Source organism: Podarcis vaucheri (genome assembly GCF_965113315.1).
Source record: "Podarcis vaucheri genome assembly, chromosome: 13".
NCBI classification, from domain to species: domain Eukaryota; kingdom Metazoa; phylum Chordata; class Lepidosauria; order Squamata; family Lacertidae; genus Podarcis; species Podarcis vaucheri.
This window is the reverse complement of record NC_138751.1, coordinates 3,223,715-3,241,692: the sequence shown is the minus strand read 5'-3', so window position 1 is coordinate 3,241,692 and position 17,978 is coordinate 3,223,715. Positions and strand designations below refer to the sequence as shown.

Here is a 17,978-nt window from a genome sequence, read left to right as displayed (position 1 = left end):
GTGTTATGTTTGTGCTTATACAAATTGTGAAAAACTAATAAAAATTATATATATATATATATATAAAAAACGAGAGCACCCCAAAACATTTTTTAAGGGGGGAAAACAGCACTGGATGCCCCGTTCCTGTTCGAAACCGCCGCGAAGTCGAACTCTCCACCCTGATCCAGTGGGTTGGGATGGATGACCCTCCGGTGTCCCTTCCACGCCTACAATCCTAGGATCCATTCATTGGTCGCCACCAATCGACCCTCCTCCCAGTGGGGTTGCAATAAAATTCCCATCACGTTTGCAAAGCTCAGCAGGGAGCGGTAAGGTTTCAAACTGGATGGGAGACCGCGCTTTGAGAGCAGAGGGTTGGACTGGATGGCCTTTGGGGTTCCCTTCCAATTCAAGGATTCTCTGGCCAGCTCTGTCCCGCCCCGCTCCTCCTCCCTCTTCCCTGGAGCATCCTGGGAAATGTAGTCCTCCGAGCCTGGAAAAAACTTCCGCATCTCCAGCTGGGGATCTGCCATGGCCGATCAGGCAGCCGTGGACCAAGACCCCGCCGCCCCCGCGGTGTCGATCCGGCCCTCCCGAGCCGAGGACTGCGCGGAGATCATGCGCATGATCCGGGTATGCCCTTTCCCACGAGCAGGCAGGCAGGCATGCATTCGACTGGTGCAGCTGCGTCCTGTTCAACTGCTGCACCTGTTGAATGTCCGCCTAGCTCAGCCGCTAAGCCCCGGCGCTCGCCCTCCCTGCAGCCCGAATAGCAAAAAAAAAATTCCTTCCAGTAGCACCTTAAAGACCAACTAAGTTCGTTCTTGGTATGAGCTTTCATGTGCATGCACACTTATCTTCAGGTATCTGAAGAAGTGTGCATGCACACGAAAGCTCATACCAAAAACTAACTTAGTTGGTCTTTAAAGTGCTACTGGAAGGAATTTTTTTAGCAAAAAAAAAAAGAGAGAGAGAGAGATTTATTGCTTATTGAGCCTTCATCCTGGTTTGCAGGCAGGCAGGGTGGATAAAAATAAATCTGTTTTTTTAAAAAAACAACAACACGGATTTTTAAAAACTTAAATCGGATTTTTAAAATAAAAAGCATTTGGAGGAAAAATCTTTCTAAAGATAGTTTTCTGTTTAAGTCGCATTAGAGTCCAAAGGCTATTCATCAGGAAATAAGGGTTTGTTTTACGTTTTCTGTGTGTGCTAAAACGTAAGTTGTTTGTTTGTTTTTAATTGTTTAACCACATCAGTTAACAAACGTGGATACATATGCTATAATGCTACTGTTTCAGTTAAATAAAGTGTTTAAATTGTTATTAAGGAAATGATTGTTTTTCTCCTTCCAGTGAAGTACAGCAGAAAAGTTGTCCAAATAGAAACAGTTCACTTGTTAAACCTCACAATGATTTCATCATTCTCTGCCTGGGTGTTTCTTATAGTAGAACCAAATCAGTAATTTTTGTAAAAACGACTCTGAAAATTTATTATTCCAAAAATGAGACATTCATCTGGTTGTAAATATTAAGATTATACCAGCAAGAATGAGTCTTTCTGCAAAAGAAAAATGATGATTTAAATCAAGTCTTACTGAAATCGTGATTTAAATCGATTTGATTTAAATCAAATCCACCCTGCAGGCAGGGATTATTATTTAATTCCATTTATCTATTGCATTTATATCCCACGCTTTTCCCCTCTTCCTCCTTTAATCCTCGCAACAGCCTGGCGGGGTAGGTGAGGCCTTAGCTCAGATAGCAGAGCTCTTCATCTCGAGAGTCGTGGGTTCGAATCCCAAGTCGGTCAGAAAAATTACTGCATTTCAGTGGGGTGGGCTGGATGATCCTTGCGGGGGGGTCGAGACTTCTTTGCGGAGTTCACAGTTAAACTGCGGAACTCCTTGCCACTTGAGGCAGCGATGGCTACCAACTTTGACGGCTTTAAAAGAGGATTGGTCAAACCCAGTGAGGGTGAAGGCTATGGGGTGGGCTAAGAGCCATGATGGCTCTGCTTCTGAAGGCCAGTTTTGGGGAGGACTTGTGTTCGAATCCTGCTTGTCGGTTTCACATAACGGGCGTCTGCTTGGTCACTCCGGGATGCTGGAGAGAAAACTAGCTCAGTCGGTAGAGCGTGAGACTTTGAATCACAGGGTTGTGGGTTTGAATCCCACGTTGGGCAATATCTGCCCTCCCTTCCCCACAGGTGGGCGGGGTTTGCGGCACCGAGCGGGGCTCACCTGGGCGGGCGCCACCCACCTGCTTGAGCTGGCCTGTGACCCGCCCTCGGCCAGGGAGGATAATAGACGGCCGGCTGGGCGTGGACCTAAGGCCAAGCCTCTTTTGCGGTTCTTCCTTCCAGGATCACCCACCCTCCCTCCCTCAAATTAATAATTTCTTGCCTTATTAATTTCATCCTAGGTCAGCGATCTTCAATTTAATAATTCTTTCTTTGCAAACTAATATTTTGTGTTCCAGGTCAGGGGGCGCTGCTGCGGTTGTCAGTGGCGTAGCGTGGGGGGTGCAGGGGGGGCCGGCTGCACCGGCCGCAACATCTGGGGGTTAGGCGGCGCAAATCCACGGGTTAGGGGGCGCAAATTACTTGCCTTGCCCCGGGTGCTGACAACCCACGCTATGCCACTGGCGGTTGTAAGATGGGTGCTGTATTCAGAACCGGGAAGGAATTTTCCCTGCGTTGGCAGGTTTCGCCTTCCCTGTCGCATTTCGTCACAACTTTGGCGGTTTGAGGCCTTGGCAAGGTAGCCTTTAGTCTGACATCAAGTTGGGGGGGGGATGCATTCATGCTCCCTCCCCATGCGGTGGCGCTTGCAGGGCCCGTTAAAGGGCAAACTCCCGGGACGAGGTCAGTGGAAGGGCATGCTGTGTAAGTTTGCGCTTTGCAGTCCCCTCTCACTGGATCCCACTGAGAGGGTTGCCTGCCAAGGCCTGTGCCAAGTTTCCCACTTCTGAAGCTCAATAAAGTTGTGGCCAATTTGAACCCATGCTCTGGTCTCTTGTCTCATCATTTGGGATAATGAGGTAGGCATCGCAGACAGGGTTTAGCGCCTGTGCCCACAAACCGAACCCAAAGGGTGCTCATCAATGGTTCCTCTTCATCCTGGAGAAGAGTGACTAGTGGGGTGCCACAGGGTTCTGTCTTGGGCCCGGTCTTATTCAACATCTTTATCAACGACTTGGATGATGGACTCAAGGGCATCCTGATCAAATTTGCAGATGACACCAAACTGGGAGGGGTGGCTAACACCCCAGAGGACAGGATCACACTTCAAAACGACCTTGACAGATTAGAGAACTGGGCAAAAACAAACAAGATGAATTTTAACAGGGAGAAATGTAAAGTATTGCACTTGGGCAAAAAAAATGAGAGGCACAAATACAAGATGGGTGACACCTGGCTTGAGAGCAGTACAAGTGAAAAGGATCTAGGAGTCTTTGTTGACCACAAACTTGACATGAGCCAACAGTGTGACGCGGCAGCTAAAAAAGCCAATGCAATTCTGGGCTGCATCAATAGGAGTATAGCATCTAGATCAAGGGAAGTAATAGTGCCACTGTATTCTGCTCTGGTCAGACCTCACCTGGAGTACTGTGTCCAGTTCTGGGCACCACAATTCAAGAAGGACACTGACCAACTGGAACGTGTCCAGAGGAGGGCAACCAAAATGGTCAAAGGCCTGGAAACGATGCCTTATGAGGAACGGTTGAGGGAGCTGGGCATGTTTAGCCTGGAGAAGAGGAGGTTAAGGGGGGATATGATAGCCATGTTCAAATATAGAAAAGGATGTCACATAGAGGAGGGAGAAAGGTTGTTTTCTGCTGCTCCAGAGAAGCGGACACGGAGCAATGGATCCAAACTACAAGAAAGAAGATTCCACCTAAACATTAGGAAGAACTTCCTGACAGTAAGAGCTGTTGGACAGTGGAATTTGCTGCCCAGGAGTGTGGTGGAGTCTCCTACTTTGGAGGTCTTTAAGCAGAGGCTTGACAACCATATGTCAGGAGTGCTCTGATGGTGTTTCCTGCTTGGCAGGGGGTTGGACTCGATGGCCCTTGTGGTCTCTTCCAACTCTAGGATTCTATGATTCTATGAAAATGATTCCTGCGTATTGCAGCAGGGTGGGCTGGATGACCCTCAGGGGTCCCACTTGACTCTATAATTCTAGGATCCAGAACAGGATTTGTTCAGGATATTGAGGAGGAATAAATTGAAACTGCAGGTGAGCTGATTTGGAGCGGAGTGCGAATTAATTGGGGCCTGGGGGCGGGATTCGGATGCGAGGCTTTTAAATCCTTAAATGTAGATTAGCATATGCAAATCCTATGCAGATGTGCGGGCCCAGGATCTATTCCAGCCCTAGCAACAGCCCCCTGCTGTCAGAATAAAAGGGAGAGAAGACTCAGCTTCCTTTGCAAAGTCTAAACTGGGCACACTCTGTAACAAACGTTCACCCTGCCTGACTTCAAAAGGAACCTCCTTGGCTTTGAAACGCTGAGCCAGGATTTAACCGGAGAGTTTGATGCTGTTTGTTTAGCGCTGGACCACGGCCAGCGATTTCGCTCCTGTGGGTTTTGCATTAGCATAGCAAAGCTCGCCGAAAGATTGTGTAATTGCCAGATATTGCTTTAGACTCTAGGCTATCCTCTCTCTGTGTGTCATTTGAGATTCTGCAGAGAAACTTGCACTCCGCAGTTTGCAATCCAGAGAGGCTGCTGGATCAGGCCGGAGGGGCCCGATCCACTCTAGGATCCTGTTCTCACCGTGGCCGACTGTGATAAGAATTTTTAGGTCTTAGATATATATTAAAGGTAAAGGGACCCCTGACCGTTAGGTCCAGTCGTGACCGACTCTGGGGTTGTGGCGCTCATCTCGCTTTACTGGCCGAGGGAGCCGGCATACAGCTTCCGGGTCATGTGGCCAGCAGGACTAAGCCGCTTCTGGCGAACCAGAGCAGCGCACGGAAACGCCGTTTACCTTCCCGCCGGAGCGGTACCTATTTATCTACTTGCACTGGTGTGCTTTTGAACTGCTAGGTTGGCAGGAGCAGGGACTGAGCAATGGGAGCTCACCCCGTCGCGGGGATTCGAACCGCCGACCTTCTGATCAGCAAGTCCTAGGCTCTGTGGTTTAACCCACAGCGCCACCCACGTCCGTCTAGATATATATTAAATATTCATAAATGTACCAACCAAGCACGTACATAGATCAGCACAGGAAGACCGACCTGAAACCGTTTTTGATTCCCAAACTGACCAAATGTTTTCTCTGCAAGGTCAAGGTGGGAAACCTCCCCATTGTCTCTTTCCTCACAAATCCTGTCTTAAAGGCACATTTAAGATATGAATAGGGTGTGAGCCTGTGACCCAGGCAATCCAGTCAAGTAAGCATTGACAGGTAACTTGCCAGACAGGAGGTAAACAACGCGCTCAGATTTCTGCTGTAGACCGCCCTTTCTGTGATGTATGTATGATGTATGGAGGGGTGGTCTTGAGCTCCAGGGAGGGAATTAAAAATGTCTATGTAAGGGCAGGCACACCTGGGTTCTGGGTTCCTCCTCTTATCCTGCGGGTGAGCGGAGCACCCTGTTACAAAAGTTCAATAAAGATCAGGCTTACTAGCTGCTTCGCTTCTCAATATTCCTTGCTTGGCCTCTGTTATTTTCTCCTACCAATAGGGAAGCTACGTAAGGACTTTATATGGGCTCTTGGGTACCCCATAAGGGAAAAGGGGCAGATTTTTGTTTACAACACAACCCGGTCGGAAACCCACAATCGGGATCCGAGAGCAAGAATAACACCCTCTCCTCCTCAAGTGCCGATTTTGGGCAAGATCGCCTCCGTTTGGGCCCAGATCTCCCCCAAAATGGGCACAACCTTGCTTGCGGCAAAGCGCAAGGCAGTGGCAGGAAAGAATTCACCACCCCTTACAACAACAACAACAACAACAACGTCCCTGCTTGTTTACAGGGAGACCCCTTGAAATCCACGCTGTTTAAGTAAAGGTAAAGGTAAAGGGACCCCTGACTATTAGGTCCCGTCGTGGCCGACTCTGGGGTTGCGGCGCTCATCTCGCTTTATTGGCCAAGGGAGCCGGCGTACAGCTTCCGGGTCATGTGGCCGGCAGGACTAAGCCGCTTCTGGCGAACCAGAGCAGCGCACGGAAACGCCGTTTACCTTCCCGCCGGAGTGGTACCTATTTATCTACTTGCACTTTGATGTGCTTTTGAACTGCTAGGTTGGCAGGAGCAGGGACCGAGCAACGGGAGCTCACTCTGTAGCGGGGATTCGAACCGCCGACCTTCTGATTTCCAGAAGCGGCTTAGTCATGCTGGCCACACGACCCGGAAAAACTGTCTGTGGACAAATGTTGGCTCCCTCGGCCAACCCCAGAGTCAGCCACGACTGGACCGAATGGTCAAGGGTCCCTTTACCTTTGCTTTTTATGCGTGGAAATTCAAGGACTTGGCAAATGAGATGGTGGGGCAGGCATTGTGCCCGCGGTTCATGTTCTCATTCTCCCTTTTCAGGAACTTGCAGAGTTTGAGAGAATGCCTGATCAGGTAGCAAACAGCAGTCAAGGTGAGGCCGAACCCAGGGCGCGAATTCTCGGGGCAAATTTCCTTGGCCAGGTCTACTTGCAGGGGTGTTGTGTTCATGTTTGGGACACGATGGGTGGGATCAGATCACCGTGGGCTGGTGGTTGAGGGCACCGGGTGTGGGAGAGGGGCTGCATTTCCCGCCCCAACCTGGCCACAGTGATCCATGCTTGACTACTGTAATTCGCTCTACGCGGGGCTGCCCTTGAAGCTGACCCACAAACTCCAGCGGGTGCAGAATGCTCCTCACGGGGTCTCTGCCATGGGAGCATATTCACCCAGTGCTTTACCAGTTGCACTGGCTCCCGGTGGAGTACAGGGTCAGGTTCAAGGTGGTGGTCTTGATCTTTAAAGCCCTTTGTGGCGTAGGGCCCTCGTATCTATGGGGCGGCCTCTCCTGGTCTGCCCCGCAGAGGACCTTAAGGTCCATGAATAACCATAGTTTAGAAGTCCCAGGCCCTAAGGAAGTCAGACTATCCTCCACCAGGGCCAGGGCCTTCTCAGTGGTGGCTCCGACCTGGTGGAATGCTCTGTCCTAGGAGACCAGGGCACTGCAGGATTTAACCTCCTTCCGTTGGGCCTGTAAGACACAGCTATTCCGCCTGGCCTTTAATTTGAATTCAGCCTGATCTTTTATTTTCCCTTCTCTTCCCTCCCCCTCCCCCTTTTATGAATATCGCCCACTCTGAGACCCCACAGCTAATTCTCCCCTGGTCTCCTCACTGGCCCAAATAGGACCAATTCAGCCAGCTAGCCCTGGGAATTATCTAATTGATTGTTGAATTCAGAATGTTATTGTCATTCATGTTTTTATACTGTATTTTATGCTGTTTTAATTAAGTGTTTTAAATTTGTTGTTAGCCGCCCTGAGCCTGGTTTTTGAACTGGGAAGGGCGGGGTATAAATAAATAAAATTATTATTATTATTATTATTATTATTATTATTATTATTATTATTATTATGCCCTGCGGCATCCAGGAGCATAGAATCACAGAAGCGTCCAGTCGAAAGGGACCCCTAAAGGCCATCTAGCTCAACCCCCGCAGAATGCAGGAATCGCAGCTCAAGCATCCCCGACAGAGGGCCGTCCGGCCTCTGCATAAAAAACCTCCAACTTCCAGTGGGGGTTCGTTCCACATTTGAAAGGTGGTGGACAACCGCACTTTGCAAAAGGAGAAAAGAATTGGTCTCTGCCCGCAAGGGGCTTGCAAAACAGAAAATCAACGCAGGAGAGCCCGCAAAGGAGTGGAAGTCAGGAGATGGCTCCCGAAGGAATGAGCTGGCCTGGCCAACTTACAAAGCAATTTCCCCGCAGAAAAAGACTTGTGGGTGCTTTGAGGTTGAATCCTGACAAGACAGAAGTACTGTTTTTGGGGGACAGGAGGTGGGCACGTGTGGAGGACCAGGTGCGCAGCCTGGGAGTCATTCTGGACTCACCGCTGTCCATGGAGGCGCAGGTCAGTTCTGTGTCCGGGGCAGCTGTCTACCAGCTCCATCTGGTAGGCAGGATGAGACCCTCCCTGCCCGCAGACTGTCTGGCCAGAGTGGTGCATGCTCTGGTTATCTCCCGCTTGGACTACTGCCATGCGCTCTACGTGGGGCTACCTTTGAAGGTGACCCGGAAACTGCAACTAATTCAGAATGCGGCAGCTAGACTGGGGACTGGGAGCGGCCGCAGAGACCACATAACACCGGTCCTGAAAGACCTACATTGGCTCCCAGGACGTTTCTGAGCACAATTCAAAGTGTTGGTGCTGACCTTGAAAGCCCTAAACGGCCTCAAAGGCCCAGTAGACCTGAAGGAGCATCTCCACCCCATCATTCAGCCCGGACACTGAGGTCCAGCTCCAAGGGCCTTCTGGCGGTTCCCTCATTGCGAGAAGTGAAGCTACAGGGAACCAGGCAGAGGGCCTTCTTGGTGGTGGCACCCTCCCTGTGGAACGCCCTCCCACCAGATGTCAAAGAGAAAAATAACTACCAGACTTTTAGAAGACATCTGAAGGCAGCCCTGTTTAGGGAAGTTTTTAATGTTTAATAGGTTATTGTACTTTAGTGTTTTGTTGGAAGCCGCCCAGAGTGGCTGGGGAAGCCCAGCCAGATGGGCGGGGTATAAATAATAACATCATCTTATTATTATTACAATGGTGCCTCGCAAGACGAAATTAATCCGTTCCGCGAGTTTAGCGGCTATTAAAGGCTTAGCGGCTTAGAAAAAGGGAGGGGAGCGGAAAAAAATCTGAAGACTCGCAAGACATTTTCGTCTTGCGAAGCAAGCCCATAGGGAAATTCGTCCTGCGAAGCGCATTGAAAAATGGAAAACCCTTTCGTCTAGCGGGTTTTCCGTCTTGCGAGGCATTCGTCTTGCGGGGCACCACTGTATTATTATTATTATTATTATTATTATTATTATTATTATTATTATTATTATTATTTCCAGAGCTCACCTGAACTTAAAAGCCCAAAGGTTTGGGGTTTATATATCTGGTCGCCTTGCAGTGATTCCTGGGTCCTGCTGACCCCAGTTTTTCCCCACCCCCTTTCTCTCGCTGTCTCTTTGATTCTCGTGTCCTTCTTTCCAGGACTTTACGAGGACGGCTTCTGCCAGGACCCCTTCTATAAATGTGTGGTGGCCGAGGTCTCCCCAAAACATCGGAGCAAAGACGGTAAGCGAGGTTCCTGCCCCAAAACCCTATCTTCCAATGTGACGAAGATGCAATCCTTCCCTCTCTGCCGCAATGGGGAGGTTCCCCTCCTCTTCGCTCCTTCCCTCTCCCAATTAACCTCCGTCTCCGGGGCTCAGCGATGGGAGGAAAGGCAGAAGGAAGAATCGCCCAGGTTTGCCCCAGAGACGTTCTGCCTTGGTCAGAGCCCATCTGGCGTTCTGGGCACCCCAGTTTAAGAAGGATATCGACAAGCTATAGGGCGGCTGAGAGGATCAAGGGGTCTGGCCATATGAGGAGCGGTCGAAGGAGTTGGGAAGGGAGAAGAGGGGACTGAGAGGTGATAGCCACCTTCAAAAATAATAGATTGGCAAATTAAATTACAGGAATTTGTAATTGAGATGGCTCGATGGACGAGCAAACTCAGAGGAAACTCAAAGCAAAAATTTGCGGGGAAATAGGATGGTTATAGAAGATACGTCCAAAAATACAATAATAGTTTTGACTCCATGCTAGCATTCAGGTGACAAAAGAAGTGGACAACAATTAAGGATTTATTATATTTTCTGAATGCATTGGGAAATCTATATAGAAAGGTTTGTTGTTTTGTTTACGTTCAGTTGTAAGATAAAATGTATGCGAAGGGACTTGACAGGAAGTCAAAACTGAAGAAACGATTTTGTAAGATAAAAGGTGGAAAAATATTTATTATCATTATTATCATTATTTTGTGTGTGTGTGTGTGTTTGTGCGGGTGTGTGTTTTGCATGGAATGTTTGGGAGGAAATAACAAATAGCAAACAAAATATTGATGTATGCAATTTTTATTTCTCAATTATATTTCGCGGTAGTATGGTTCTGGCGGTTTTCTCCCCGCGAGAAGCCAAGTTACAGGGAACCAGGCACAGGGCCTTCTTAGTGGTGGCGCCCGCTCTGTGGAACGCCCTCCCAGCAGATGTCAAGGAAATAAACAACTATCTGAATTTTAGAAGACATCTGAAGGCAGCCCTGTTTAGGGATTTTTTAAGTGACTGGTGTTTTAATGTATTTTTAATCTTTGTTGGAAGCCGCCCAGAGTGGCTGGGGAACCCCAGCCAGATGGGCGGGGTATACTGTAAATAATAAATTATGATGATCAATTAGATTTATAGACCTCCCTTCATCACAAGATGTCAGGGTGGTTCACAGGATAAAATACAAGGTAAATAGTTAAAATAACACACACACCCCGGCAGACACATTTAGAAGGCCGTAGAATATTGACCAACCATTAATCTGCTATTGAAACTGTGTACAGTGGTGCCCCGCAAGACGAATGCCTCGCAAGACGGAAAACCCGCTAGACAAAAGGGTTTTGCGGTTTTTGAGCTGCTTCGCAAGACGAATTTCCCTATGGGCTTGCTTCGCAAGACGAAAACGTCTTGCAAGTTTGTTTCCTTTTTCTTAACACTGTTAATACAGTTGCGACTTGACTTCGAGGAGCAACTCATAGAACGCAGTGTACATAGTAGCCTTTTTTGAGGTTTTTAAAGACTTTGGTGATTTTTGAAGCTTTTCCAAAACTTCTTTTGCAGCCATTTGGTAAGTTAAGCTTTTAAAACTTTTTGGGGGGGTTTTGGATTTTGGGTTGGGGTGTTTGGAATTCAAGGACTTGGTGTGGGGAAGGGGTTTGCAAGAATCTGGAAGCTTGTTTTTCCCCCTGCATTTTTATGATTTTCTGTGACCATTGGGCAACTCTGCTGTTTTTTTAAAAAAATTCTGGGTTTGAATTTTGAAATGCTCTTTACAGTATGTGTGGCTTTAAAGAGCACTTAATAAACTCTTGTTGTGCCAAATTTGGCTTTGTTTGGACTTTTTTTGACCATAGGAACGCATTAATTGATTTTCAATGCATTCCTACGGGAAACCGTGCTTCGCAAGACGAAAAATTCGCTAGACGAAAAAATTCACAGAACGAATTAATTTCGTCTTGCGAGGCACCACTGTATATCTGAATGCAACAAGGGTTTTCCCCTCCTCCCCTGTATCAAAGATTGCAAATCCCTTTTGGACAGGGCCTTATATTTTGGTTGTTTCCCTGCAAATGTCTACAAAACTCTCTAAATGGATGGATTTCCCCCCTAAATTGACTTTTGAATGCTGAATTTATTGTTATTCACGTTTTATACTGTCGCTTATGCTGGTTTTTTGTTGCATCAGTTAAGTGTTTTAAATTTGTTGCTAGCCGCCCTGAGCCCGGTTTTCTGAACCGGGAAGGGCGGGGTATAAATAAAAAAATATTATTATTACTATTATTATTAACCCTTGGGGTGCATTGCAACTCTCCGATTCTATGATTTGCAATCCAGGGGGAATTTCAGAACCACTTACCCAGGTTCTCATCCCATGGGGAGCAGCCCACAATCTCTTGGGCAGCCCCCCAATATATTTTCTGCTCCCCAAAACTGCCTGGAGTAAAAAGGTTGTGTTTGAATCGCCCGGGTCCTGTTTATGGTCGGCTGCTAACCTGATCCACAAGAGCCCTGGACAGATTTTAGAAAAGCAGGTTGTGATCTCTTGTCGTCGTTCTTTCGTTTTTCCCGCTGCAGGCCACACCATTGTGGGGTTCGGCCTATATTTTTTCACTTACAGCACCTGGAAAGGCAGAAACATCTACATGGAAGACCTCTACGTCATGCCAGAGTTTCGGGGTACGGAAATGTGGAAGGGAAGGAGCTGCTTCGAGGCTCTTAATCTCTGGGTTGCGGGTTCGAGTTCCGCATTGGGCAAAGATTTCCACAGCGCAGGGGGTTGGTCTGGATGACCGTTAGGGTCCCTTGCAACTCGACAATTTGGTGGATTCTATGAACAGCCAGGAACTACAGTGGTACCTCAGGTTACATACGCTTCAGGTTATAGACTCTGCTAACCCGGAAATAGTGCTTCAGGTTAAGAACTTTGCTTCAGGATGAGCAGCGAGAGGCCCCATTAGCTAAAGTGGTGCTTCAGGTTAAGAACAGTTTCAGGTTAAGAACGGACCTCCGGAACAAATTAAGTACTTAACCCATGGTACCACGGTATAATTAAGAAAATGTGTGTGTGTGTGTGTGTGTGTGTGAGAGAGAGAGAGAGAGAGAGAGAGAGAGAGAGTGTATTGGACCTTCAAAGTAACCTGGCACCCTCCACTTTCATTGCGCTACAACTCCCAAAACTCCCTGCGAGAAGCCAAGTTACAGGGAACCAGGCAGAGGGCCTTCTTGGTGGTGGCGCCCTCCCTGTGGAACGCCCTCCCACCAGATGTCAAAGAGAACAACAACTACCAGACTCCTAGAAGACATCTGAAGGCAGCCCTGTTCAGGGAAGCTTTTAATGTTTAATAGATTATTGTATGTTAATATTCTGTTGGACGCCGCCCAAAGTGGCTGGGGAAACCCAGCCAGATGGGCGGGGTATAAATAATAATAAATTACAGTGGTACCTCAGGTTAAGTACTTAATTCGTTCCGGAGGTCCGTTCTTAACCCGAAACTGTTCTGAACCTGAAGCACCACTTTAGCTAATGGGGCCTCCCGCTGCCGCCAGAGCACGATTTCTGTTCTCATCCTGAAGCAAAGTTCTTAACCTGAAGCACTATTTCTGGGTTAGCGGAGTCTGTAACCTGAAGTGTATGTAACCCGAGGTACCACTGTATTTCTGTTGATGCAGTCTAGGATAAAGGTAAAGGGACCCCTGACCATTAGGTCCAGTTGTGGCCGACTCTGGGGTTGCGGTGCTCATCTCGCTTTACTGGCCGAGGGAGCCGGCGTACATCTTCCGGGTCATGTGGCCAGCAGGACTAAGCCACTTCTGGCGAACAAGAGCAGCACACAGAAACGCCGTTTACCTTCCCGCCGGAGCGGTACCTATTTATCTACTTGCACTTTGACGTGCTTTTGAACTAGGTTGGCAGGAGCAGGGACTGAGCAACGGGAGCTCACCCCGTCATTGCGGGGATTCGAACCGCCAACCTTCTGATCGGCAAGTCCTAGGCTCTGTGGTTTAACCCACAGCACCACCCGCATCCCATATATTATTATTATTATTATTATTATTATTATTATTATTATTATTATTATTATTATATCTGGAAGGAGTCCGGTTGCTTTGAAAACAAAGGTAAAATTTGGAGGGAGTGACCTAGACCAGATGAGGGCGGGACATGTTCTGGGACGTGGTAGTGGGAGCCAAGATGCTGTGGCAGAGAGTTCCCAAGGCGTAAATACCGGGGGGGGGTGTATTTCCTTCCTTCGGAGAACCCAGGAGTCCTGTTTTCCTTCTGAGCTTTTCCTCTTCCTTCTGTCGCAGGGAGAGGCATTGGGAAGAAGCTAATGAGCGCCATTGCCCAGGTAAGAGCTGCCCCTAGACAGAAATGGAACCTTCTGCATGCCAGACAACTGCTCTGCTACGTCCCCTTCCCCTACAAATAGGGACATCGGAAGCTGCCTCATAGCCAGTCATGCCTCTGGGTTCTACCTAGCTGTATATTACCTGCTTGGGCTGGCAGCAACAACTCTCCAGGTGTAAGGTAAAGGTCAAGGGACCCCTGAACATTAGGTCCAGTCGTGGCCGACTCTGGGGTTGCGGCGCTCATCTCGCTTTACTGGCCGAGGGAGCCGGCGTACAGCTTCCGGGTCATGTGACCAGCAGGACTAAGCCGCTTCTGGCGAACCAGAGCAGCACACGGAAACGCCGTTTACCTTCCCGCCGGAGCGGTACCTATTTATCTACTTGCACTTTGACGTGCTTTTGAACTGCTAGGTGGGCAGGAGCAGGGACCGAGCAACGGGAGCTCACCCCGTCATTGCGGGGATTCGAACCACTGACCTTCTGATCGGCAAGTCCTAGGCTCTGTGGTTTAACCCACAGCGCCACCCGCGTCAGGCAGGTGTAATAATAACTATTATTATTATTATTATTATTATTATTATTATTATTATTATACCTCCCCCAGCCACTCTAGGCGGCTCCCAACAGAATTAATGATAATAATAATGAAGAAGTGATAAAACATCAGACATTAAAAACTTCCCTAAACAGGGCTGCCTTCAGATGTCTTCTAAAAGTCAGCTAGTTGTTTATTTCCTTGACATCTGCTGGGAGGGCGTTCCACAGGGCGGGCGCCACCACCGAGAAGGCCCTCTGCCTGGTTCCCTGTAATCTCACTTCTCGCAGGGAGGGAACCGCCAGAAGGCCCTCGGAGCTGGACCTCAGTGTCCGGGCAGAACGATGGGGGTGGAGACGCTCCTTCAAGTATACTTGGCCTTTGAGGCCGTTTAGGGCTTTCAAGGTCAGCACCAACACTTTGAATTGTGCTCGGAAACGTCCTGGGAGCCAATGTAGGTCTTTCAAGACCAGTATTATGTGGTCTCCCAGTCCCCAGTCTAGCAGCTGCATTCTGGATTAGTTGCAGTTTCCGGGTCACCTTCAAAGGCAGCCCCACATAGAGCGCATTGCAGTAGTCCAAGCGGGAGATAACCAGAGCATGCACCACTCTGGGGAGACAGTCTGTGGGCAGGGAGGGTCTCATCCTGCGTACCAGATGGAGCTGGTAGACAGCTGCCCTGGACACAGAACTGATCTGCGCCTCCATGGATAGCGGTGACTCCAAAATGACTCCCAGGCTGCACACCTGGTCCTTCAGGGGCACAATTGCCCCAGCGCTACCCAAAGATCCCGAAGGTTGAACCCACAACCTTCTACATGCCAAGCAGATGTTCTCCCTGCTGAGCTAAGGTCTTTCTTCTTCTCCTCTGCAGATCGGCATGGAGAAAGGATGCACCCAGATGAAGTTCTCCGCTCTGGACTGGAACCAAAAGGCCATCGACTTATACCTTGGCAACGGCGCCGTGGACCTGACTGCCACTGAGGGCTGGCACGTCTTCCGCTTCGAAGAAGACGCCATGCGGCAGCTGGCAAAGGGGGCAGCCAGCAAATGAGGCGCGGGCAGAGATTTCGGAACAGCAGGACTGTCATCCCTCGGAGATCCCAGGAATCCGGGTTCCTTTATTCACTCTGGACAGAGAGGTTGGGGAGGTCTAGCAGTAGCAGGGCTGCCGCTTTGCAGATTTGCAAAATGGTGGGGCTGGAAGGGGACCACCAAAGGTCATCTATCTCAACCCCCTTGTGATGCAGGAATCACACTCAAAGAATCCCTGACATCCAGCCTCTGCTTTGAAACCTCCGGGAAAGGATAGTCCAGCAACTTCTAGGAGTACCTCTGTTGAATGACTCTCACCACCAGAATCTGCTTAGCCCGAATCTCCTTTCTTGCAAACTGAAGCCATGAGTTCGAGTCCTACCCTCCGGAGCAGGAGAAAACAAGTTTGCATCTTTTGATCGCCCTCCATGTGATAGCCCTGAAGAAATATCTTAAGGGCTATGACATGGAGGAGAGATGCAAGCTTGTTTTCTCCTACTCCGGAGGGTAGGACTCGAATCCATGGCTTCAATCTCAGTCCTCCCTTCTCCAGGCTAAATATCCCCAGCTCCTTCAACTGTTCCTCATACGCAGGCTTCCTCAACTTCGGCCCTCCAGATGTATTTGGCCCTCAACTCTCATGATCCCTAGCTATCAGCACCAGCAGTCAGGGATGATGGGAATTGTAGTCTCCAAACAACTGGAGGGCCGAGGTTGAGGAAGCCTGCTCATAATGTAGCCTTCTTAAACTTTACCGACTGGTGGGGTCTGTGTTGCTCCCGGGAGGGAGAAAGGAAGTCAAATGACACCGAGGTTGCTTCAGAGAAAGAGTTTATTCTGCTCTCCGAATAGCAGAAGGCACTTGCGTGGTCCGTCCACAGCCAGTCAAAAGTAATGAGAGATTTCATGCAGTATATACCGTATTTTTCGCCCTATAGGACGCACTTTTTCCCCTCCAAAAATGAAGGGGAAATGTGTGTGCGTCCCATGGGGCGCGTGCAGGCTTTCACTGAAGCCTGGAGAGCGAAGGGGGTCGGTGCGCACCGACCCCTCTTGCTCTCCAGGCTTCAGGAAGACATCCGCAGCCTAGGCAGCCCTGCGGGAGGTCCCGCAGGGCTGTCTAGGCTGAGGATAGCAGCCTGCCGCCCGGCGCGAGGGGCGCCCTGAAGCAGAGCGCCCCTCGCGCCAGGCAGACATTTGCAGCGTGGGGAGCCCTGCAGGAGTTCCCCGCAGGGCTCCCCACGGTGCGGATATAAGCCTGCCACCCAGTGCGCGGGGTGCAGACATCGGCCAGCCCCACAAGCTTGGGGGACAGCAGGGAGGTGCAGCACCGCCATCCTGCTGTTCCTCAACCTGTTTCGGTTTCCCCGACCTGGTTTTGGGGGGGGAAATAAAGGGGAGGAATTCCTTTATTTCCCCCCCAAAAAAACTAGGTGCATCCTATGGGACGGAGTGTCCTATGGGACGAAAAATACAGTATATCCTCCAGGCACCCTCTCCCCCCTTCGCCAGGAATCCAGCCACATCAGCTTATACACGCAGGTTGACATCACATATGTTCCTGCTCCTTACTCTTAACCATAAAAGGGTTTTCCTCTTCCTGTACTTTTGACCATAAAAGGGTGTTCCTATTCCTATTCCTATACTCTTATCTTGGAGCAAGAGGTCACCAACTCCTGGCGCCGTTCCCGGACTAAGTCTGTGCGTCAGCATGTGGTCTTAATGTAAGATAAGATAGTGTGCCATCCCTGCTCCACTGGAACAGCCAAGGCCATCCATTGCCGTCACGGACTGATGAAGGAGAGGGCTTTGAGCACTTGTTTATACAGCTGGCTTTCTGTTTATACATTGACTCACGAGCTCAAGTTAATGCATTTTAGAAATGCTCGTTTGCGGGGGGGGGGGATGTGGATTTTGGGTCCCATTTCAGACTGACTGTACAGTCAGGTTTTTAGATTTGGGAAACCCATTCCTTCATTAAGGCTTGGTTTCCAGACTCTTGGTTGCCCTCCTCTGCACACCTCCCAACTTGTCAATCTCCGCTTTAAACTGGGGTGCCCAGAACCGGACACAGGACTCCAGGTGTGGTCTGTCCAAGGCAGAATAGAGCAGGATTATTCCTTCCCTTGACCTGGACATGAGACTTCTTGTTGATGCAGCCTAGAATAGCGTTGGCCTTTTTTTGCTGCTCCATCACACTCTGGGCTCACGTTCAGACCCCTAGATCCTTTTCACATGTACTGCTAGCGAGCCAGCTGTCCCCCATTTTATATTTGTGCCTCTGGTTCTTCCTGCCTAAGTGCAGAATCTTGCATTTGTCCTGACCGAAACACAATAAATGTCCTTGCCTTTGGGTTTGCCTCCTTTTAAACTCCCTGCTTTCCTCCCCACCGGCCCCAGCCTTCAAATAAATAAATATACGTATAGGTTTGCAACATTTCGCCTTTCCCCTTCTTGCAGTACGCCAAAGGTTTTTAGGATGCCGTTGTCTTCACAGTAATAATACCGGTCATCGTGGTAAGATTGGGCCAAACCCCAGACCCCAATCCTGTTCACGCAGGATCATACCATTTTAATAATAATAATAATAATAATAATAATAATAATTTATTATTTATACCCTGCCCATCTGGCTGGGCCTCCCCAGCCACTCTGGGCGGCTTCCATAGAAACCAAAAATACAATAAAATATCACACGTTAAAAACTTCCCTGAACAGGGCTGCCTTAAGATGTCTTCTGAATGTCAGGTAGTTGTTTATCGCTTTGACATCTGCTGGAAGGGCG

The 17,978-nt window shown here is 49.1% G+C and overlaps 1 protein-coding gene and 1 long non-coding RNA gene across 3 annotated transcripts in view; both read left to right on the top strand.

Annotated features, from left to right (window-relative positions):
• Positions 1–17,978, top strand: part of LOC309518142 — a 169,915-nt gene that overhangs the window by 151,141 nt on the left and 796 nt on the right. Inside the window, exon 2 of one of the 2 annotated variants that reach the window (XR_014213352.1) lies at positions 16,683–17,743. This is a non-coding gene — a long non-coding RNA (uncharacterized lncRNA). Of the gene's footprint in view, positions 1–16,618; positions 17,744–17,978 lie in introns of those variants that run through there. The other variant, XR_014213353.1, reaches the window with a different exon arrangement.
• LOC309518099 (thialysine N-epsilon-acetyltransferase-like) lies at positions 442–16,129 on the top strand. Its single transcript, XM_082197932.1, has 6 exons — positions 442–615; positions 6,530–6,581; positions 9,179–9,262; positions 11,848–11,949; positions 13,582–13,622; positions 15,033–16,129. The coding sequence occupies exons 1-6, from the start codon at positions 514–516 to the stop codon at positions 15,210–15,212; spliced, it is 561 nt and encodes a 186-aa protein (XP_082054058.1). The 5' UTR covers positions 442–513; the 3' UTR covers positions 15,213–16,129.

Bases quoted from the DNA above. Each gene is read 5' to 3' on its own strand.
- LOC309518099 (XM_082197932.1), top strand. From the start codon at position 514: ATGGCCGATCAGGCAGCCGTGGACCAAGACCCCGCCGCCCCCGCGGTG. The intron at 616-6,529 runs GTATGCCCTTTC...CTCCCTTTTCAG, and splicing joins AGATCATGCGCATGATCCGG to GAACTTGCAGAGTTTGAGAG. The intron at 11,950-13,581 runs GTACGGAAATGT...CTTCTGTCGCAG, and splicing joins CGTCATGCCAGAGTTTCGGG to GGAGAGGCATTGGGAAGAAG.